Source organism: Orcinus orca, chromosome 20, assembly GCF_937001465.1.
Source record: "Orcinus orca chromosome 20, mOrcOrc1.1, whole genome shotgun sequence".
NCBI classification, from domain to species: domain Eukaryota; kingdom Metazoa; phylum Chordata; class Mammalia; order Artiodactyla; family Delphinidae; genus Orcinus; species Orcinus orca.
Genome location: NC_064578.1, coordinates 50,609,488 through 50,633,979, shown reverse-complemented (window position 1 = coordinate 50,633,979; position 24,492 = coordinate 50,609,488). Strand labels below are relative to the sequence as shown.

The 24,492-nt window shown below is 46.0% G+C and overlaps 1 protein-coding gene across 1 annotated transcript in view; it reads right to left on the bottom strand.

Moving 5' to 3' along the window:
* Positions 1-4,338: 4,338 nt before the first annotated feature.
* The window catches only part of SAE1 (SUMO1 activating enzyme subunit 1), a 79,400-nt gene continuing 59,246 nt past the window's right edge, over positions 4,339-24,492 (bottom strand). The window contains exons 7-9 of the mRNA XM_004271119.4: positions 16,263-16,407; positions 8,990-9,059; positions 4,339-5,359 (exon numbers count right to left, since the gene is read on the bottom strand). Coding sequence (XP_004271167.1) covers positions 5,267-5,359; positions 8,990-9,059; positions 16,263-16,407 — 308 coding nt within the window. The 3' untranslated portion in view covers positions 4,339-5,266. The remainder of the gene's footprint in view (positions 5,360-8,989; positions 9,060-16,262; positions 16,408-24,492) is intronic.

Below are 24,492 nucleotides of genomic sequence, written 5' to 3'. Positions count from 1 at the left end.
ACAGAACAATAGACAGCAGTGAACTGGAATGAACTGGAACTTTATCCCTATGAATAAACAACAAATAATGGCGAGCAAGCAGCAAAATGATTGGTGGGTACTGGGTGTATACCCTGTGATATTATTACGTATTTTCGTCATGCTTACGTACTTGTGCATGGGGCCCAAGGCCCTGAGGTGAGGTGGGAGGTGGTGTGCCCACCCAACCATCTGGCAGGGAAGCTCTGCTTGGTCCTCACTGCTCCCCTGGCAGAGAACGCGTCCTCCTCCTGCGACCAACGGCCTCCCCTGTCCAGGAACAGTTTGCTGAACTAATTTTTTTTTTCTTTTGGCCATGCCACACAGTCTGTGAGATCCTGATTCCCGGACCAGGGATTAAACCCAGGCCCCCTGAAGTGGAAGCCCCGAGTCCTAACTACTGAACCGCCAGGGAATTCCTGTCGCTGAACCATTGCTCTGGTTGGATTAAGTCTCGATTTTATTGTTTTCTCTTCGTCAGATTTTTTTTTTTTTTTTTTTTTTTTTTGCGGTAGGCGGGCCTCTCACTGTCGTGGCCTCTCCCGTTGCGGAGCACAGACTCTGGATGCGCAGGCTCAGTGGCCATGGCTCAGGGGGCCAGCTGCTCCGCAGCATGTGGGATCCTCCCGGACCGGGGCACGAACCCGTGTGCCCTGCATCGGCAGGCGGACTCTCAACCACTGCGCCACCAGGGAAGCCCTTCATCAGATTTTTGTTTCTGCTTCCTCTCTCCTGCCTTCTCTTGGATTATTTGAATACTTTTTAAGAATTCTTTTAAATGTATCTTTTGGTGTTTCAGCAGTTTTTTAGGACTGCTCTAGGGATTACAAACTCATCCTTAACCTATCTGCTATGTGTCTATTGTACCACGTCACTTACAATACAGAAGCTCTGCCACTGCACGTCCCTGCTGACCCTCTACTCCTCCATGAAATGATGGATTTCATGCAGTAGTTGTCATACGGATCACATCTGCACACCTTAACTTCCACAAGACATGTATTAACTTTTGCTTTATTTATTTATGTATTTATTTTTGGCTGCTCTGTGCATGTGGGATCTTCCCAGACCAGGGCTCGAGCCCGTGTCCCCTGCATTGGCAGGCAGATTCTTAACCACTGTGCCACAAGGGAAGCCCTGTATTTTCTTTTTAATAGGACCATTTTTAAGGACTGAAAGTGGGGAATTCCACCCTATCATCCAGGTTGGAGGGAAAGAAGCAGAGACCCAGGGATAATCAAGGCCAATAGAAGGCCACATTTTGTTAGCAAAGTCCAAAGGGCTCCCAGAAAAACAAAGGAGGGATCAGTTGTTCAGAGGGAAGGGAAACCCCTGAAGTCATCTGTGTGGCCTTCGCTCTTGGAACCCAGGTGCCGAGTGGTTCTGCAATGTAGCAGTCAAGGCTCAGAGGACCTGGCAATGAAGCCCTCAGCTAGTACGCTGCCACCTGCAAACCGTGCAGCCTCCAGCAAGGTAATCCCAAACTTGAACTGACAAGGCTTCTAAGACACAGTGAGAAAAAGCAAAATGCAGAAAAATCGTTATTTTGTGAATCTGCATAATAGCAGCTAACACTGAGCGATTTCTACTCAAAGAATATATTCAGGGCTTCCCTGGTGGCGCAGTGGTTGAGAGTCCGCCTGCCGTTGCAGGGGACACGGGTTCGTGCCCCGGTCCGGGAAGATCCCACATGCCGCGGAGCGGCTGGGCCCGTGAGCCATGGCCGCTGAGCCTGCGCGTCCGGGGCCTGTGCTCCGCAACGGGAGAGGCCACAACAGTGAGGGGCCCGCATACCACAAGAAAAAAAAAAAAAAAAGAATATATTCAGTCATTTAATCCCAACATATCAGAGGAATGTTCTACTATTACCATCTTACAGATGGGGCGACTGAGGTACAAAAACGTCACTTGCCCAAGGTCATGTGGCTAGGTGGTAGAGTCCAGGTTTGAACCTGACAGTCTGGAAGGATTCACTCTCAGTGGCTGCCAGGGTGCCCTCTGGGAGGTAAATATGAAAAGGGATACAGCTAACATCCACAAAAAGCATCTCACATTTCTCTCCAAAATCAAGTTTAGCTGTTAAGTCAGCTGCTCCTGCTATGTGGCCAACACTGAGCTGACAGGCATGGGAAGAGGAATCTTTTGCCTCTTAGACTTGTACAAATATTGCTTGAATGTTTATTACTAGAAGCTTAAAAACAAAAGCCACTCCCTTCTGGACTCAGCTGAAGGCTGAGCACCTGGGCCTGACTGATGGTTTTCAGGGGTGACTCCTAGGTCTCAGGACCTTGGGAAGGAAAAGCCAGTGTTTTCTTGTCTTCACCAAGATCACAAGAAGCTGAGCCACTAAATGAATGTTTACTAGGTGTCCTGTACAGAAGCCTTCCCCGTCTGCCCACATTCCACCCCTGACTTGCTGGGTGAGGCTCTTTCTTCGCCTGCAATATGGGCACGACAGTATCTACCCTCATGGAGTTTCTGTGAGGATTCAAACCATTTAGCTAAAGTACAAGTATTTTGAAAGGTATCAGGCAAGCAGTGTGAGCATGTTAGCTATTAATATTATAAAACTCTTTTGCTTGCCAACTACAACCTAAACTTCCGTTTCCCCACCTGTAAAGGGGCAAATAGGTGATCCCTCAAAAGATATACATTTATACTTACCAATAAAAAAGCAAGAAACTGACAAAAAGGGTCTGCACGGCAAAGGGAAATCATGGAACGTGGGGCTGAGATGGGACCAAGACCTTTTTTTTTCGTTTTGAGTAGCACCTGTTCACTAGAACGTTCTGTCTGAAAATTCAACCATTGAGCACCTAACGAAGTTTGGCTACTACACATACCAGAGACAAGAGAAGTGGGGTACAGAGTAGAGAAGGCTGGCAGCCCCAAAGAGAACTCATTTCCTTTCATTTGCTAACTCCAGCACCCCCAAAATATTTGCTACCATCTCAGCTCAGATCCCCTTTCTCAGGTGGGCTATATTATCTCCTGAGGTGCTAGAAACCACAGGATAATCACTGTGGACTTCCTGGAGACTTAGGGAAATCTATTCTTATAACACCAACATGTAATATGGGAAAATATGAAATTTGGAGCAAAGAGAATAAAGACATTTCCTGCCCAGGGCTGGCAGCTTCCAGCATCACCTCCCAGATTCCCAAGGGGTCCTTTCGGGATCACTCAGTCTCTGCCATTACAGGTACAGGGGTGGAAAAGTTTGAAAAGCTTCAGAGAAGATTCAACAATTTTGTTTTTAATCCATGCAGACCCACCTGCTCCCCCTTGTGACCAAGGCCCCACATTGCAAAGTAAAGGGTGTAATTAGCTCAAATTTTCTAAGACCCTGCAAGACTCATGCAAGGATTCCCTGACTCAACACTAATAGGGCCCAGAAAGGGGCAGCTCCAAAAATGCAGCCCTAGCTTCACCTAGGGTGGGAGCAGAGGTGACCAGGCGGGTTGGGGGAATTGAGTTCTTCCTCTCAAGAGGGGATCAGTTTTTTTTTCACTGACTGCAACAGGGCTGAAATAGGAAAGGAGCTGATTTATTCATTCAAACCAGCCAGAGGATTTACATCGTGGAAAAGCCAAGTGAGGGTAAGGAGACTTGGAACATGCTGCTGAGTCAAGACAAACCTGGCGCTCCAACGACTGCTCTGACCCGTCCAGCTGTGCGACTTGGGGCATTTTATTTAATGTCACTTAACCGTTATGAGACCATCGCTCACTTTTTTTTAAATTAAATTTATATTATTTACTTTTGGCTGCGTTGGGTCCTCGCTGCTGCGCGCGGGCTTTCTCCAGTCGCAGTGAGCGGGGGCTACTCTTTGCCGCGGTGCGTGGGCTTCTCATTGTGGTGGCTTCTCTTCTTGCGGAGCACGGGCTCTAGAGTGCAGGGGCTTCGCTAGTTGCAGCACGTGGGCTCAGTAGTTGCGGCGCGTGGACTCAGTAGTTGTGGCACACAGGCTTAGTTGCTCCGAAGCACATGGGATCTTAGCGGACCAGGGCTCGAACCCCTATCCCCTGCATTGGCAGGCAGATTCTTAACTATCACTCACTTTTACTCCTTTTCCACTATTATTACAAGTGCTATCCCTGAGAACAGCCACTACTTAACTGAATTATTCAACAGACAATAAGAATCAGAAGCTTCTGCATGCTAGAATAACTCTTGCTGCATTGCCCAGGAATAGTGACGGAGGGGAGGATCTTTGTGTCATGTTAAAGCATCCAGGGACATTTCTTCAGGTTTAGGCAATTGATAGGATCGCTCCCTGTCAGAGGAAGAAGTTTCTAATGTGGAAGAAAAACAAGCAAATCCTAAAGCAAATAACTTTATTTCAATCATTCCTTTTTAAAGAACCAAGGAAATATAGAAAATATAAAAAAAACATGAACAGCTGCAATTCAGGGGGGTAAATGAAGGGCCGATACAGCCCTTAACATGCGACAGCCTCCAGAGCGAGGGTCAGCACGGTGTCGGAGTGGGGCTCCGTGGGAAGGGCAGGCTCCTCTGTCCCAGCTCACGGCCAAGGAGTCAGAATCCCCAGGGGGTGGGACCAGGGAATCTGCCTTTTTAAAACGAGCTTTCCCGCTAATATTCCATTTGCAAGGTCTCACCCTCATACCCAAGAGGACTTGGTGATATTTCCTCTCGTCCAAAATCCAGGCTGGAACTCAACTAATCCTCAACTAAAACTCAAGAATAGCACACCAGATGCCACCTGTTGTTTTTCAGAGTCTCAAACTTTGGAGGAAATACATTCCGCCTGCCATGTTTTTTCCTCTCTTAGGGCACCTGTCTGCATTTGGAACTGTGGTTCCACTAGTGTTTCATCAGTCCTAGGCCTTACTCCCCACCTGAAGTCATGCTCCTCTCTGTGTGACATCAGGCGGGGACTAAGGCCAAGAAGATGGCAAGAGGCTTCTAAGCAACAAGGCGTGCTGGTTCCTGGCCGGGGGGACTGGTGACGCCGCGACGAGGAGTCAGAGGGGGCTGTCCGGTGCTGGCCGCGCAGGCCTGGGACGGGAACGGCGACAGCCAGGACCTACGCCCCTTGCTTAGCAGCCACTGGTGCTTAGAAGCAGCACATCTGTATGACCTCACTGCTCACAGGAAATGGTTTGTATTGGTTCGATGACTTCACTTTTCCCTCGCCTGGAGAGGGCCTTCACGGGGGAAGGGGACAGGGGTCACATGTGGGCATGCCGCAGGGCAGCATCACCAGGGCTGCCAAGTCTTGGGTTCACTTGGGGCCAAGGCACTCCACAATCCCGTTCCCCTTCATGCCATCAAAGAAGAAGAAGTTGTTGTGAGGAGGGTCCCTTTGAGACAGGGCCTGGGGAGCAAAACAAGAAGAGGGTTCAGCTCAAGTGCTTTAAAAGGGATAAAATGGAGAAAAGAGAATAAACCCCCAAACTGAAATCTTCTAAAAGCAACATGGGCAGTGGTTCGCAAGAGACGTTGATTTTGCTCCCCAGGGGCTATCTGGTTATGTTGGGAAACATTTCTGATTGTAATTGTCATGTCCCTTTGCTCTGTCCCTTACCAGCTGTGTGTCCTTGAGCAGATCATTTAGCCTCTCTGACCTTTACTTTCCCCATGTAAAATGAAAATAACAAATGTTTTATCCTAGGGATTAAAAAAGATGCTGTACCTCAAATATCTAAAACAATGCCTAACATGGAGAAGCACCACTTGGCTAACGGCAGTAATAATTATTTATGACTATTCAACTGAGAAAGGCACTGATTCATTCCAACATGTCTGAGGCTGCAGCCTCCGTCACCTAGGGGGACACTCACTGATGCAGAAGCGGTGCTTCCACGAGAAGGCAGTGCTGCCTGCCCTCCACAGGACAGGACAGGGCTGGGGTCCAGAGGGCCTGGGACATGCCAGTCAGCCATGAAAATGATGATTATCTCGTGGGGTTAACAGAAGTTCACAGCACTGTTAGAGATGCAGTTAAGAGTCCCTGAAATTACATGCTGAATCATGCATGTACCTCTGTGTACTGGGAAAGGTCCATAGGTGATAGTGGACATTTTCAACACAAGAAGGGTTACTGTTTAAAGAGGAAGACATCACCTATGCAGATTGCTAGGCGGGTTTCAAGGTTTCCGGGAGCACCATGCTGTCGTCCCTAAGGCAGGACCTCCTTTACAAGGTCGGGAGTGTGCTCTAAACGTCCCGAACCTCTCCTCCTTGGACTGAGTGCCAATCCCAATCCACTTTCTCATCTGTAAAATGGAAACAATTATACCTATTCCAAGTGGTTATTCCGGAAATAACCATTCTTCTGAGGACAATGTATTGAGCATCTACTCTGTGTCAGGTATTGTGCTAGATATTAAGGATTCTGAAGTCCCTCCCTGCCTGGGGCTTGGATCAGAGGTTTGCTTCTCTGGGCTGGCATATGAAATGGCAAATAAATGGCCCCTGCCTGCTAGGGCCCCTGGTGAGTAGGAAATGCGATCAAGCTTGTAACGTGTCGGGCATGTAGTAAATTCTCAATAACTGGGAGCTGCTATGACTAACGGGGGCCAGAGGTCCTTTCCCAATAGCTGAGGCCCCAAGCACTCAGCCAGGGGGAAGGGCCCAAGAGCCCACAGGTGGATCTTAGGCCCAAGAACCCGAGTTCCAGGAGGTGCTACAAGGCGTTTCCACGTGGAGCCTGATAGGCTGCTGCTGTCACTCTCACCTCTAGTACTCTAGGTGGGGAGACCGACCGCGGACAGTGGGGAGAGAAAAGAAGGATGATTAAACCCAAGGAAGCGGGACATGACAGAGGACATGGATAGAACATGTGGTGTCTGGAATGATGCAAGGAAGGAGGGAAACAAAGATGATTCCAAGGGAACAGACTTATACATTTGCCCCCCCATCTTCCGATGTTTGCTTTTTACGGGTGGTCAGATGGTCCCACCAGGGAAAAGGGGGAGGTCCACGGCCCTCAGATTGCAGGCCTTTACCACCAGCTGGCCGAAGCTGAAACGGTGTTAAGTAAGGGGGAGTGGTGGGGACAAGACAGCAGGGCATGGGGTGAACATGGGGCAAAAGGTAAAGTGCTTCCCAAACAAGACGGGGGTAGGAGGAGATTCCAAACACACCCAGCAACCAAGAATGCAGAGTACTCTGGCTATCTGGGATAAACAGAAACAAGATGCTGGGCAACAGCTGTCCCCTGCAGGCAGGAAGGAGGGGGCTGCACTAGAGGTTAGGACTGGGATGCAGAGAAGCCCCTGCACACAGTGGGGTCAGGGCCACCTGCCTGACCCACATCTCCATCCCACATGAAAAACTCAGGGAGCAGCTTCTCAATGGGAGGTATGGAGGTGAGGCTAAGGGTGCAAGGATGGTGGCCCCGGGTCCACACAGAGCCCTGCCGGACGGGAGGGCGTTTAGGGAGGGCACCTGAGGCCTGATGGCAGAGCACAGGCTCAGAAACCAGATGGCAGGGGCTCGAGTCCTGGCTCTGCCGCTTCTCTGCACCTCAGTGCCTTCTTCATACAGGAGGGATCACCAGCTCCTACCTCTTGGGTTGTTGTAAGGATCAAATGAGTCTATCCATGTAGGGAACATGGTCTCTGTGCAGTAGGTACGTATGAGCTTTCAATGAATATCTACTATTGTTGTCGTCACTGTAGGCTACAAAAAATATATTATGTTCCCATTCCCCCCCTTATTTTTCACTGTACTCTTTCCTGCCAAGACTCTCTATAGGCAGCCTCAGAATCCTTCTCAACACAGTCCTCTGGGCAGCTAACTTCTCAGACTGGGGACACAGCTGAACTTTTTTATCAGTCTGGGTTAAGCAGAAGGCATGAGCGAGAAAGCAGGCACAGCATCCCATGCTTCTCCTCTTCTCCACTGTACCTCCTCGGTGCTCACCCCTACTGCCTATGACTTAGAAAGTTAGATTTAGGGAAACAACTGATCCACAGAGAAGGATCAGGAAAGAAGAGAGAAAAAAAAGGCCTTGAGAGGATGGTGGGACCATCAAATTGAGTCAAATGTTTCCAGAGCAGGACAAAGTAGTGACAGCTGGTCTCCAAATCGTCCTCCTAAGCTCAAACCTGACATGTAAATGGACGTGGAGAATTATTTGACCAGGCACGACTCTGCTCCATGAAAGAAAAGGACACCCCATCACTGCAAGTCCACTAAAGCAGTTAAGAACCTGCAAAAGGCAAATTCAATATCTTTGGGCAAAGATCAAAAGTCCCCAAAGAAAGTAAAATACATTTGGGGGTATGCTATAGTTCTGGCAACTCAAACGTTCCAGAAGAGACTCAAAAGGCTGTGCTAGTTACTTGGTTACCCCATGACCCTACATGAAATGCTTCCCTTCTGAGAGGGACAACGACACCTGCCTAATGTGGGCACAGGTCACACTGGATAGAGCCTTGTGGGGCTCCTGGCACACTGCACAGGCTCCACTGGTACTGATCTGCCCCTGCTCTATACACGCCTATGGTGTGTGCAGTAACAAGAGGGTGCTTTGACGCCATGGCCATGTGTGGAGGGAAACCGTGAGGCAGAGGTGGAGAAGCACGGGTCGTGGAATCCCTTCTCTGGGCCTCGGTGTCACCCCTTAAATGGGGGTCAGGACAGTGCCCATTTCATAGAGCTGCAAAGGCAGAATACCTGACAAATATCATAAGTGCCAGATGACTGGCTGGTATAGTCAGGGGACGGTGGGCAGCACCTCACGGGCTCTTTGTCCAGCTCTGAGTAGGCAGGCACTCAAAGATCATTTGCCGCAGGCCCACCTAGATGGGCTGGAGAGAAGAGGACGGGGTGGAAAAAGGAAGGAAGGAAGGAAGAGAATGGGGAGGGCAGGAGACAGGGTGAGTGGAGTCAGAGAAACCAGGCAGCTCTCTAAGACAGTCCTGGGTTCTCTCTGTTGGCACATCCAAGGTCATGGTGTGGAGGGTCAGCGATTTTCTATGCCACAGTGACTTTTTACCTTCACAATTTCCTGGGCCAGGATCCCTCCAACCACTGCACACACTGGGGCCATCTCAGAGAAGCAGTACCTAAAAGAGAAGACAAATGAAATGGCGCACTGAGACAGGGAGGCTGGTAAGGACATCTGGAAAAGGTCAGTAGTAGGTTCACCTGAATGAAAACATCTCCTACCGGGAGGAGTCAATTCAGACAGCAATGCGAATGCTGGCAACTAGGCGTGAAAATTAAATCTGATCCAGGTTAGTAGGTGGCTGGGAAGGACCTCTGAACCTTGGCAGGCAAGAATTGTTTCACAACTTTTTTTTTTTTCTTTTTTAAAGTTAAAGGAAAGGCTATATCTGTGCGTCCTAAAAATAAAGCCCTACAAATATCAGATGTTTCAGTGCCCTGGTCACATTCTCGCAATTCTCTCCTGACCCACATGGGCAGTGGGTTCTATATGCTCTTCCCAGACAGATGTCAGGAGCAGGCCTGTGTTAACATGCAGGAGGCACAGGAAAGTTGGGGCCTGAGATTAAAGCACGGGAGCAGAAAAGAGCCTTCACTACCCACGTAGCTACCCACCCTTCTGGGCCAGGATGGATATCCAGAGGAGAAATTTTAGCTAATATTGTCACCTGCCCCAATTACCCATCCTGGACAGCCGAACGCCTTCTCCCCCCACCTCCCCAGAGGAAGCATGCCTCGCCAGTTTCCATCCCTGAACACAAAGGGGTTTTTTAAATGAGCAAATTGAGGTGCAGGCAAGTTAAGAGGAAAGCTTCCCTACGGAACCCTACCACGAGGAGACCACCTCCCGTCTTCTTGGTTTGGTACACACCCTTCTAGACATTTTTAAAAGGGCACATATCTAAACATATATAATTTAAAACCCAAGTCATAGCAGCTGTTACTCATTGTGCCCTGTAACCTACGGATGGATATTTAAGCGGTTCAACATTGTGACCATACATCTTGGCAGTGGTGTCCAAACAATTCCTTATGGCAAATTCCAAAATACAGAATTGTTGAGTCCTGACACATTGTGCCAAAATGCCCTCCAGAAAGGCTATACCCATTCAGCTCACATCAACTGTGCTTGGGGATGCCCATCTCCTCACCCCCTGGCCGGGCCCAGCACTCCCATCTGTCCATCCACAGAGGCAGCTCTTCCTCCCGCGTACCAAGGTCCACTGCAGAACTATAAAATACACAGAGAACTATGCCAACGCGAAACTAGTCACCATAATTCTACTACTCAAAGACAGTCAAATGTGGGAATATCTTTCCTTTAAAAAAAAGCTCACAGGGCTTCCCTGGTGGCGCAGTGGTTGAGAGTCTGCCTGCTGATGCAGGGGACACGGGTTCATGCCCCGGTCCGGGAAGATCCCACATGCCGCGGAGCGGCTGGGCCTGTGGGCCGTGGCCGCTGGGCCTGCGCGTCCGGAGCCTGTGCTCCGCAACGGGAGAGGCCACAGCAGTGAGAGGCCCACGTACCGAAAAAAGAAAAGAAAAAAAAAATTCACCTACATTCTATGTGATCGTACTATACAAATTTAACATTCTGCTTTTTTAAAATCATCTTAACAAAATGCTAGCAAACCAAACCAGCAACATATAGACACATGATCACTTCAACAGACACAGAAAAAGCATGAGACAAAATCCAGCACCTCTTCAAGATAAAAACACTCAACAAACTGGGAAGAGAAGGAGATTTCTTTAAACTGATAAAGGGCATCTACGAAAAATCCACAGCTAACATCTTACTTAATGGCAAAAGACTGAAAGATCAGGAACAAAACAAGGATGTCTGCTATCACCACTTCTATTCAACATTGTGCTGGAGATTCTAGCCAGGGCATTTAAGGAAGGAAGGAAAAAGAAATAAGGGGCATCCAGACTGGAAAGAAGAAGTAATATATATATTCATAGATGACATGATCTGGTATACAGAAAGTTCTAAGGAAACCACAGAAAAATTATTTGAACTATTAAATTCAGCAAGGCTGCAGAAGACAAGATTAACATACAAAAATCAATCTATTTCTATATATGAGCAATGAACATCCTTAAAATGAAATTAAGAATTTGATTTACAATAGCATCCAACAGAATAAAATATTTCAGAATAAATTTAACAATAAATGTGTAAAACTTATACTCTGAAGACTATAAAACATTGTTGAAAGAAATAAAAGACTTAAATAAATGGAAAGATATCCCCAGGTTCATGGATCAGAAGACTTAATATTGTTAAGATGGCAATACTCTCCAAATGTTACTGGGACAACTGGGTCTCTAAAGGCAAAAGAATTAATGTGGACCCCTACTTCACATCATGTACAAAGGTTAATTCAAAAATGGATCACAGACCTAAATGCAAAAGCTAAAACTGTAAAACTCTTCAGACGGGAACATACATGTAAAAATGGGGGGAAAAAAGATAAATTATATTTCTTAAAAGTTAAACATTTCTACTTCAAAGGATACTATCAGGAAAGTGAACAGACAACCCACAGAATGGGAGAAAATTTTTACAAATCATGTATCTGACAAAAGGACTTGTATCCAGGGACCCCTTACAATTTAACAATAAAAAGATAACCCAATTTAAGAATGGGCAAATGATCTAAATAGACATTTCTCTAAAAACATACACAAACGGCCAGTAGGCACATGAAAAGATGCTCTACATCATTAGTCATTAGGGAAATGCAAATCAAAACCACAGTGAGATGCAACTTATTACCCACTAACACTGAAACAGACAGACAATAACACTTGTCGGCAAGGATGTGGAGAAACTGGAACCTGGATAAAGTGCTGGTGGGATAGTAAAGTGGTGTGCCCACTGTGAAAGAGAGTTCAAATTGTTAAACAGTTACCATATGAGCCATCAATTCCACCCTTTGGTATACATATCCAAGAGAAATGAAAACTTATGTTCACACAAAAACACATGAATGTTTATAGTGGCTTTACTCATAATTGCCAAAAACTGGGGACAACCCAAATGTCCTTCATCTGGTGCATCAACTGTGGTACATCCATACAATGGACTACTACTCGCAATAAGAAGAAATGAGCTATCGACTCGTACAACGTGGATGAATCTCAAAGGTATTAGGCTAAGGGAAAGAAGCCAGACTTGAAAAGAATACACATGCTGTATGATTCCATTTATATTACATTATTGAAAAAGGCAGAACTACAGGGATAGAGAACAGGTCAGTGGTTGCAGGTAGGGAAGGGACTGATTACTCCAAGGCAGCATGAGGGAATTTGGCGGGGTGTGTGTGTGTGTGTGTGTGTGTGTGTGTGTGTGTGTGTGTGTGACAAAACTTTTCTGTATCTTGTTTGTAGTGGTAGTTACACAACTCTGTGTCTTCATAAAATTTTATGGAACTTTAAAACAAATAACTCACAGAACTGCATAACAAAAAAGAATAAATTTGACTGTATGTAAATTTAAAAAATAAAACCAAAACACCATGAGGAAACAAGAACAAATTTCACTGTATAAGTCTAAATAATAAAAACTAAACAAGAAAAAAACAAGCATCATCTCAAGACATAATCAGACAAGTTCAGAATATGGGATATTCTACAATATAACTGGCCTGGACTCCTAAAAAAAAAAAAAAAAAAAAAAGGCGGTAAACTGTTCTAGATCAGGAGTTGGAAAACCTTCTTTGTAAAGAACCAGACATTAACATTCTGCTTTAAAGCCAAATAATTTTTTGGCTTTATAGGCCATATGGTCTCTGTTTAAACTCTTTGTAAAAACTCTACAAAAGCTGTCACAAATAATACACAAATGAGTAGGTGTGGAATAAAACTTTATTTACAAAAGCAGGTGGCAAGCCACAGTTTGCCAACTCCCAGATTAAAAGCAGCACAGAACCAAATGCAACAGATGAACTCTGATGCGTTCTTAAGCATCATGTCATCATTCTGCCCCCTCCCCAAAATAAAAAAGCAAAATATTAACAACTGAATCTAACTGAGTGGTATATAGATGTTTACTACTGTTCACTATTCTTTCCGTTTTTCTGTATGCTTGACATTTTTCATATCATTTTAATCTGTGTACTTGCATTTGCTCTGTAATATTAACTCTCTAATGCCTTTCCAATTTCTCTTTCTTATAAATATGATAATGAATATCTTCGGTACATAAGTATTTGCTCACATTATTTCTTTCGGGTATATTCTCATTATCAAGGAGCAGAATTACTGGGCTAAAGAGGGAACACTTAAATGACTCTCGATACTTATTTCCAAACTGCCTCCTTAAAAGGTTGTACCTTTTCCCATCATGCTTACTAACAATGAATATGTTTTTTTAATCTACAAAGGATTTTTTTTGATTTTACATATTCTCTGATAGAAAATATAATAACAAATTCAGTGATTTTCTCTGGTTAATGGAATTATGAGTAATTTTCATTTTCCTCTTTTTAAATTGTTTTTTATAACTTTCATAAAATTTTTAAAGGTTACTTTCCATTCAGTTATTACAAAATATTAGCTATACATGGTGCAGCCCCAAAAAAATAAATAAATACTGGCTATATTCCCCGTGTTGTACAATACATCCTTGAGCCTGTCTCATACCCAACAGTCTGTGCCTCCACGCCTCCTCATTTTCATCTTTGAATTTATTCTACACTATCTGATTTTTCCATAATATATGTATATTATCTCTGAAACTTGAAAACCAGTAAGTTCACAAAAGGACAAATATTGTATAATTCCACTTATACAAGATACGTAGAACAATCAAATTCATAGAGACAGAAAGTAAAATAGAGGTTACCAGGGGCTGGGGCAGCACAATGGGAAGTTAGTATTTGACAGGGACAGAGTTTCAGTTTGGGATGATGAAAAAGTACTGGAGATGGATAATAGTGACAGGTGCACAACAATGTGAATGTACTTAATGCCACTGACCTGTCCATTTACGAATGGTTAAAATGGCATAATTTATGTTGTATTTCACCACAATAAAAAAATTTTTTTAAAACAGTAAAAGTTATATTACACGTACAAATTATGAATGTTCATCATAAGTGTTTATAATAGTGAAAAACTATAAATAACTCACACACCCACCAATAAGGTAATGGCTAAATAAATAACCATATGGCAGACAATGAAACATTATGCAGCACAAGTGAAGTTATGGATCTGTATTTGTGACACAAACAAGTCCATGATATGCTGGAAAAAGAAGGCTATCACATGAAAAGTACAATCTTGATATTTAAAAAGAGAAAAAACCTGAATAAATACACATACCGATGTCTGTGAGGCTAAACCCCCAAATGAAACCCCAAGTTAGCAGTGGCCACTTCTCACTGGGAGGACTAGGGATGATCCTTTTCTTCCCTTTTATATTTGCTGGCAATGGGCATCTGTTACTTTCATAATCAGAAAAGCAATAAAGCTCTCTGAAAAGAGAATAAATAACCTAACATGAAGGGACAGGACAAGCAGCTCACAGACAGATGAGGGAAATGGAGACTTGGGCACAGCTTTCCCTATTCAAGTAAGCACACCCTGCTCGGAGCTGGCAGTGGGTAATTTGTGAGGGTAGCTCAGCTGCCAGACGGCAGCTCATTTCCTTGCCGCATCCCTATCCCATCTCCACCAGCCTCATCTCCACCAGCCACAGACGGACTTCAAGAGGCCGTCAACCACCTCTTACTTAAAAGACAATAGAGAGGGAGCGGCTGAGCACACGAGGCGTAGTCACGGGAAAGTGGTTTCTGCAAAGGGGTAAGGGGACACACTTTGGAGAGGAAACTAGTCGGCAGCTAGTCCGGCTGTTAGCAGTTAGGCTGTGGCTTTCTCCTTCTGGGAAGTGGGGCCTCTGCCACTGGCTGGCGATGCAGAGGCAGGCCGTTCATCACTCTAAACACCCAAATCAGTCACTCGGCAGCATGCTCAGGCCCGGCACGCGGCACTGGGTGTGCTCGGTGGCCCTGCGGCCTGGCTACGTCTACTGAATCTGGAGCCCTGCAGAGCCTGCCTGCCTCCTGCCATGAAGGGCAGAGCCAGGCACCACTTGCTCCTCCACTAAGAGAAGTGTGCCTGCTGTTAGCCCGAAACAGGCACCCCATCCCAGCCTGCAGTGTCATCAGCCCCGACCTCCCAGTGCTAATTTACAAAAGCACCTTGTAGACAGCTGCCTCTTTCTGGCTGAGGGCCCGGCAGGGGATTCAAAGCCCACTGCCGATCTTAAATCGGCTGAGGTTTGCTAGTGTCTAAGTGAGGATCCCAGCCACGAGTGAAGAAGGAAAGGACTAGGGAACGAAGGGACTCCGATTCACTTTATTGCTGAAAAGGAGCCAAGGTACTGTGCTGTTACCAGCGATTAGCAGTGTGGTGAGATCTTGGTTGGCTACTTACTAAAACCTTGGACAAGTGACTACCTTTCTGAGTCTCAGTTTCTTCATTTAACTGAGAAGAAAATAATAATACACACTTTGAGGATTATTGCAACAATTAAACGTGGCCGTGTTGGTAAAGCACAGAAAGTCTTCAATACGTGGTGCTGTTGTTATTAGCTGTATAACCTCAGACTAGTCACTGAACTTCTCTGAGCTCTAAATTAACTTTTCTTCTCCTATAAAATGGGCTGTTGTCAAGAGAGAGCATGTACAGAAAGCAACTACCACAATGCCTGGTATTATAACAGCTGCTCAGTAAATTCTAGCCATCATTATTACTGCTACAAGCTGGAGCACAGCAAAGCAGTTTAGGGAGTCCCCCAAATATACCGAAAGAGAGTGAGAGTAATGAGATGACCCCAGAACTCCTTGGAAGGGGTTCCTGACCCAGTCTCCCTTTGGACCGATCCAATCAAATCCTAAACCTGACTGTGTATAAGAGCAAAAGACTGGTCGCCTAAGGTGAAAGCATCCCAGCACCTAAGGGTGAGGACACTGGGAACAGGGATGCCTTTGCTGCTGAGGGTATAAACTGATAGGTCATCAATGGAGGGCAATGGGGCAATATCTACCAAATGATAAACCCATTCTTCTGACCCCACCACTCCATTTATCGTGCAGTTATACCTGCACACATACAAGGTCACCTCGATTTTTCATATGCTGCTGTTATGCCAACAGAAGGACAGAGGGCCACAGGAGGTGGCAGAATGTGACAAAGGAGGCTCTACTCAGGGCTTTCGGTCTTAATAAAGCATCTCCCCAAATTAAGGCGAATACTGAAAACAGACATTTATCAGTCCAGGCTAAACTGTGATAAGTACTGAGACCAACCTGACAAAGTCTTCAGGAAGCAGGTCAGGATTAACACCCAGGGAGTCAAGCACATCGTTTCGAATCTGGAGCAACAACTCAGAATCTTCCCCGAAGGTATCAGAATTAGGATCTCTTCCTTTATCTGTGCGGAACTTCAGGAGCACTGGGAAAGGAAGAAGACAGGTTAAAAAGCAAGTCTTTTCACAACCTACAGACTGGGAGAAAATATTTGCAAATAATGTGACCAAAAATGGCTTAATTTCTAAAATATACTAACAGCTCATACAACTCAACAACGAAAAAACAAACAACCCAATCGAAAAATGGGCAGAAGACCTAAATAGACATTTCTCCAGAGAAGACATACAGATGGACAACAGGCTCATGAACATCGCTAATTATTGGGGAAATGCAAATCAAAACTACAACGAGGTACCACCTCACACAGGTCAGAATGGCCATCATAAAGAAAATCTACAGGGCCTCCCTGGTGGCGCAGTGGTTGAGAGTCCACCTGCCGATGCAGGGGACATGGGCTCGTGCCCCGGTCCAGGAAGATCCCACATGCCGCAGAGCGGCTGGGCCTGTGAGCCATGGCCGCTGAGCCTGCGCGTCCGGAGCCTGTGCTCCGCAACGGGAGAGGCCACAGCAGTGAGAGGCCCGTGTACCGCAAAAAAAAAAAAAAAATCTACAAATAACAAATGCTGAAGAGGGTGTGGAGAAAAGGGAATCCTCCTACACTGTTGGTGGGAATGTAAACTGGTGCAGCCATTATGGAGAACAGTGTGAGGCTTCCTCAAAAAACTAAAAACAGGGCTTCCCTGGTGGTGCAGTGGTTGAGAGTCCGCCTGCCAATGCAGGGGACGCAGGTTCGTGTCCCGGTCCAGGAAGATCCCACATGCCGCGGAGCGGCTGGGCCCGTGAGCCATGGCCGCTGAGCCTGCGCGTCCAGAGCCTATGCTCCGCTACGGGAGAGGCCGCAACAGTGAGAGGCCTGCGTACCGCAAAAAAAAAAAACTAAAAACAGAGTTGCCATATGATCCAGCAATCCCACTCCTAGGCATATATCCAGACAAAACTATAATTCAAAAAGATACACGCATCCCTACGGTCACAGCAGCACCATTCATGATAGCCAAGACACGGGAACAACCTAAATGTCCATCGACAGATGAATGGATAAAGAAGATGTGGTATATACAATGGAATACTACTCAGCCATAAAAAGAATGAAATACGTGGTGCAGTGGTTAAGAATCCACCTGCTGATGTGGGGACACAGGTTCGAGACCTGGTCCCGGAAGATCCCACATGCTGCGGAGCAACTAAGTCTGTGTGCCACAACTACTGAGCCCACGCGCCACAACTACTGAGCCCACGCACCACAACTACTGAAGCCCGTGCACCTAGAGCCCGTGCTCCACAACAAGAGAAGCCACCACAATGAGAAGCCCGTGTTCTGCAACCAAGAGTAGCCCCCGCTCGCCGAAACTAGAGAAAGCCTGCACACAGCAACGAAGACCCAATGCAGCCATAAATAAATAAATAAATTTATTTATTCTAAAAAAATGAAATAAAGCCATTTGCAGCAACATGGATGGACCTAGAGATTATCATACTGAGTTAAGTCAGAAAGAGAAAGACAAATACCATAAGATATCACTTATATGTGGAATCTAAAATATGACACAAATGAACTTATCTATGAAATAGAAACAGACTCACAGACATAGGGAACAGACTTGTGGTTGCCAAGGTGTTTGGGGGAGGGAAGGATTGGGAGTTTGGGATTAATAGATGCCAACTCTTATATACAGGATGGATAAACAACAAGGTCCTACTGTATAGCACAAGGGAACTATATTCAATACCCTGTGATAAACCATAATGGAAAAGAATATGAAAAAGAATGTCTATATATGTATAAATGAATCACTTTGCTGTACAGCAGAAATTGACTTTTTTTTTTTTGCATCACATCTCTATTGGTGAATTCTCTTTTAAAGACTAAAACCATCTGCAAAAACAATATCAAGACAGCAACTAAACACAGACTAGTGGAAAGTATTAGAATTGAGGCTGACATAAATTAGCAATGATTATGGTACTATCATTTATTTAAAAATTTTTTTAACATCTTTATTGGAGTATAATTGCTTTACATTGTTGTGTTAGTTTCTGCTGTGTAACAAAGTGAATCAGCTATATGTATACATGTATCCCCATGTCCCCTCCCTCTCACCCTCCCTTTCCCACCCCTCTAGGTGGTCACAAAGCACTGAGCTGATCTCCCTGTGGGATACAGCCGCTTCCCACTAGCCATCTATTTTACATTTGGTAGTGTATATAAGTCAATGGTACTCTCTCACTTCGTCCCAGCTTACCCTTCCCCCTTCCCGTGTCCTCAAGTACATTCTCTACGTCTGTGTCTTTATTCCTGCCCTGCTCCTAGGTTCATCAGAACCATTTCTTTTTTTTTTAGTTTCCATATATATGTAACACAACATTTTAAATCAACTATACTTCATTCAATAAAATAAATTTTTTAAAAAGCCTTTTCATAATAAATAAATCTTTATAGATATTGATAATTAAACACATTTTTTTTTCATTCTACAGGAAGTAGTACATTAATTAAAATGTGGGGGCTTCCCTGGTGGCTCAGTGGTTAAGAATCCGCCTGCCAACACAGGGGACATGGGTTCAAGCCCTGGTCCGGGAAGATCCCACATGCCGCGGAGCAACTAAGCCCATGCGCCACAACTACTGAGCCTGCGCTCTAGAGCCCACGAAACACAACTACTGAGCCCACGTGACAGAACTACCGAAGGCCACATGCCTAGAGCCCCTGCTCTGCAACAAGAGAAGCCACCACAATGAGAAGCCCGGGCACCGCAACGAAGAGTAGCCCCCGCTTGCCGCAACTAGAGGAAGCCCACTTGCAACAACAAAGACCCAATGCAGCCAAAAATAAATAAATAAATAAATAAATAAATAAATAAATAAATAAATAAATAAATATATACACACACACACATATATAAAAATATAAATGTGGGCCAAGTGAAAGGTAATACTTTTCATTTATTCAACAAATATAGTCAGAAAGGTAATCAAATATTGCAAAAATGACTAAAATTACTGTGATGAGTGCCATGACAGTACAACAGAGGATGTGACATCCTCTACAGGGTGCTGTCAAGTAAAGGTTCCCTGAGGAAGCAACATGAGTGAAGTATGTGTGGGCCTGGGAAGAAGGGTAGGGGCAACTTCCAGCAGAGGGAAAAGGCCCTATTATGACCCAGAAGAGAGGTCAGGTGGAGGAGGCATGCATTCTAGGCATCAGTTCAAAGGATGAACTGCTTCAGCCAGAAAGGCCAGCCAAGTGCTCAGACTCATCAGACAGGCAGATCATTACAAACAAAAACTCCCTTACTTAGTACAACCATTATGTCAACCTCCAGAAACGGACAGTTTTGTTTTGGATGTGAACCAGAGGAAAGGTTCAGATGATGGCAGCAAATCAGCAGTACGGTATAACAAGACCCTAACAAGGCTTGAAATTGTAGCGCAAACGAAAAGACACAGGCAGGAGCAGAAGACCGATCAAAATACAAGCACCTTCTACTGCCACAACACCTTGTCTGGATGTCCACTGCAGGCTGGCTGGGTGGCATTCTTGTTCCCCACATGCTCCCCAAGGCAGGCGGACAGTCAGCCTGGAGCCTCGTCTCTAGGGCAGTCCTCCTCCCACACCACACAGGCTGTTTCAGAGCAGAGGTAGAGATGGGTAGATCCCCGGGTGCCCTGGGATAGCCCCTCACACTCACAGTTCACAAACTGCTTCCATTTAAGTTTCATCAGCATTTGCTGACTGAAAAAGTGAACTTATCCAGCAAGTTACACTCTCTCTCAGTACAAGGGGCTCTTCCCTAAAAGATAAGGTGGCCTGAAAACTCAGGCAACTGTTGCGAGGCTCTTTAAAAACGCAAGTATTTGGAACTTGCCCCAGAGTAAGGAATCACTGTCCTTCTCTTTGTTTTCTTAAGACTCACAAACAGTTTTGGTGATGAGCAGTGCGGTGAGAACCGCCCTCCAAGAAGCAGTAGGAATTCATTCATTCACCAGTACGAGCGAGCATTCAGTGTGCAAGGCTGACCTACGTGCCAAAGGTCCGATGGTGAGCAAGGGAGTCTTGGTCTCTGCAGTCTGAAAGCGATGGCGGGCGAGGATGGGGAATTTAGGGGTCAAGACAGATGGCTCCACTGAAGCCTGAGAGAAGTTCATAAATGGGCTACACAGTGTTCTGAGAAGATCCCAAAACATGGAGGCCCAGGTAAAAGAAGACGCAAGCTGCTTCTGGGCTATGCTTTTCTCAGTGCCGGCGTCCGAGGAAGATCGCTTGTCATGTCCCCAGCATAGGGCACTGCACATCAGAGGTTTTCTATTCTTTATCTTAAAAAGGTTCCAGAACACCTGTTTTGAATACTGTTTGTTGTCTGGGAATGTTACTCTCCTCTCGTTTTCAAGAACACAGCTTCTACCACCCTCAATTCTACCTGACCACTTGGCAGACAGCTCAAAAGTCGATGGCAATTTGGATGCTGGCTAACACAGACCTGCCATCACCTAAGCTCAACTTTGCAGATGTGTCACTGGGATTCCAATTTGGAGTAAACAAATGCAATCAAGCAAGCATTTGGGGACAGGGTGGAGAAAAGACTGCAGAAGTGGCAGGTCATCACTGTTTACACCACGCCTCTTTTCCAACAATGTCTGGTGAAGACAAAGGAACGTGGAAATCTGCTAGTCCAGTCAAAAGAGGATACTCCGAGCGGACTGTATCGAATGTCAGCGCTAATTCTGTCAATCACTCTTGAGAAGATGGACCCAGAATGTGCATCAGTGTTGCCCGAGCAGATGAGGGAGGCAGTGCCAAGGGCAGGCCGCTTGTAATGCACAATCCGAGGCCCAGTGGCAAGCACGTGGGAACGGAATGAGGTTGCTGGACAGCAGCAGGAGTCCCGCCCTAGCTGCCTCCTGTGCAGTCCTCTTATTTCTGTGTCACTGGGACAGAAGCACCAACTGTCACAAGGGACAGAGGAGAGAGGATCATTTTTTCAGCCCTCACCACAAAACTTTTCATCTTTTGGTTATGAAACACAGCTCTTGAAGCATACTCAAACAATTATAACAACTGCAAAACAAGCAGTGCCTACTCTATGCCAGGCACCATTCTAAACCTTTTACATCCGCCATACCCAGGGAGGGAGGGAGGTCCGAATGCTCTTCCTACTTTACGGGTGAGGAAACAAGTTCAGAGATTGAGCGGCTTCATCAATGGGACCGCCAACGAGCAGTGGCACAGAAATGCTAATGCTGGCATTCGGAATCCGTGCTTCTTGATCCAGGAGAAAGCCAGGACCATCAGGAACGCAGCCCAAGGATTCCAAGTGGTCTGGCTCTTTGCCCCCCACCTCAGGAAGACTCCTATTCAACAACATTTCTGTGAGATGCATTTTCCTGACGGGGCCCTGCCCTCTCTTAACTGGTCCTTTTAAAATAAATAAATTTATTTATTTATTTATTTATTTATGGCTGAGTTGGGTCTTTGTTGTCACGCACAGGCTTTCTCTAGTTGTGGCGAGCGGGATTCTCATTGTGGTGGCTTCTCTTGTTGCAGAGCACGATCTCTAAGCACGTGGGCTCAGTAGTTGTGGCTCGCGGGCTCTAGAGCGCAGGCTCAGTAGTTGTGGCACACGGGCTTCGTTGCTCCGTGGCATGTGGGATCTTCCCAGACCAGGGCTCGAACCTGTGTCCCCTGCATTGGCAGGAGGATTCTTAACCACTGTGCCAGCAGGGAAGCCCCTAGTCCATTACTTTTAAGTTACTAGTTCAGTGGGTGAGAAGTGGACGTGGAAGCCGTACGAAACCTTGCCCATCAATCTTCAGAGGGTAAGACCAGTTTCATCTCAGAAAGAAATAAGATGGCACTCAGAGGAGGAGCAGAGGCAGCCAGCAGCTGGCCCCGCTGTTTCTCTGGGCCCCTTGCCTGTTCCTGGTGCAGGCCGCCTGGACGTGGGCCGGCAGCCTGGCACCATCCAGATACCTTGCTGACCACATCTGAAGACCGCTCAGGGCCTCCGGGAAGGGGGCCAGTCAGTCCGGCCACTTATTTGCAGCAAAGCAAACAGAGGCTGTATTTTGCGCTCTTTTTCTAATGTCAGCACTCCAGTTAGCAGGGGTGGAGGGGGTGTGGGAAGAAGCCCAGTGTTCTATACGGGCAGCAGCCTCAGAACTGACCCTAGCCCTGGACGAGTTCTCGCTTATTAAATTCTCCTCTTTGTTCTGCTGTCTGCCCTCCCAAATAGCCAGACACACACATAGCACTGTTGACTCTGCATTTCTGAAGAGCACCTCCCCACCAGTTTCCAAATTATGAAACTATTCCATGAAGATCAAATACTGTCAGGGATGCCAAAAAGATGACTCATTGAAACATATTAAAACACTGCACAAAATAAGAGTTCCAAACTTGATTAACTTCATCTGCACCTTTTAATTAACTCAGGTTGCAGAAGTCCGGGGGGGATGACATTCACCGCTACGGAGGATAGGCTGGGGTCTCTGCTATAGTTCAGGACTTGCCCATGTAACAGAGAAGACAAACTTTGAAAAGGGGAAACCAAGCACCTTTTCATGGATTAGAAGAAAAACTGCATATGTGTGAATAAACTACTACTTTTGCAAAAAGAAATTAACTCAAATTCAAATTTAATCTGAATCAGAATACCAGATTAGTGTTATAACAGGAATTTGGGAAGCAATGTTACTAATCACTCTATTTCTTTCTAAACATTTCTTATTGCATTTAAATGGCATGGTTATATTTAGCATAATCACTAAGGCCATCCAAAGACTCCAGTATTTTTATAGGGAAAAAATGAAATCAATGTTGCAAACTAGCTCCAACCCAATTGCTGTTTCCCAAAACAGTTCAACTGAGACAAAGTCAAATCTATAGAAAATTGCCTGGCTGATGCCTAAAGCTGTTCTGTGCCAGACACCATCCCCACCTCTCTGGAGCTCCCCACCCATTCTCCCCAAAGTGGCTCACTTAATGGCGACTCATTATCTCTGGGAATGGCCTGGAAATCAGATCCACTCCTGGGTGACATAAACTTCCAAGAAAATGAAAAATAGAGTTATCCTCTTAGCTGGTAGCTTATCTGCTCAGGCAAGACGCTAGGTCTCACATTTAGTCAACTGTTCATTCAATGAATACGTAGCGAGCACTGACTCTGTGCTGGGCCCTGAGCTGGGCAGGGGAGAGCAAAATGCACGCTCTGCCTCTCAGAGCGTTTTGTGAGGGTGACAAACAAAAACTACATATGAAATAACAAAAGGTGGGAACTAGAAAAGGAGCTCTGAGAGAGCATGATGGGGTAGAAGGGAGTGGTTTCGCCAAGCAGCCTGCCAAGCTCCCTCCCCAGTGGGCAGAACCACCTCATCTTCACAGGTCCCCCGGCCCCAAATGCTGATCCTCCCTACCTCTCACCCTCAGCACGCTCACACACTGTCAGGGCCTGCTGCGCCTTCTCTCTGCAAAGCCCTTCCTAGGCCTGGGGAGCCTGGGAATCCGCAGGCAGCAGCGCGCAGCAGCGAGGAGCACAGCTCTGGATCCCCTATTCTCCTACTTACTGTGACCCTGGACAAGTGACAACGACCCTGAGCCTCGTCTGTGAAATGGGAATCGAAAGAGCACTGACCTTATTAAGGGGCTTAAGGATTAAGGGAACTAATAAACGTAAAGCACCTCGGACGGTGCCAGGTAAGCATCAGGTAAATGGCGCTACTCCAGAACTGCCACTGCTTGTCCGCATCTCCCTAAATCCAGCCTGCACGGATGGCCCTTAGAGAAGCTGACACACTTGTTCATGCTGTGATTCCTCATGTGACTGTGTAACCACCACTAACTCAGCAGTGAGCTCGGGGGACCACAGCGCCTCGGCTCTGAACTATACTCTTCATTCTCCGCACCCTGTTCTATCCCTCAGGGTCTTAATCTCAATTTGTGATTTTACAGTCATCTGTGTAAATTCACTTGTACAAGGACTGACTTGTCTCCTCCACCAGATTTTGGTGCTCCGTGGGGCAGAGACCATATCTGTTTTGTTCACTATTATCTACTTAATGCCTAGCACAGGGCTTGCCCCATAGTAGGCACTGAGATAGTATCTGTTCCATG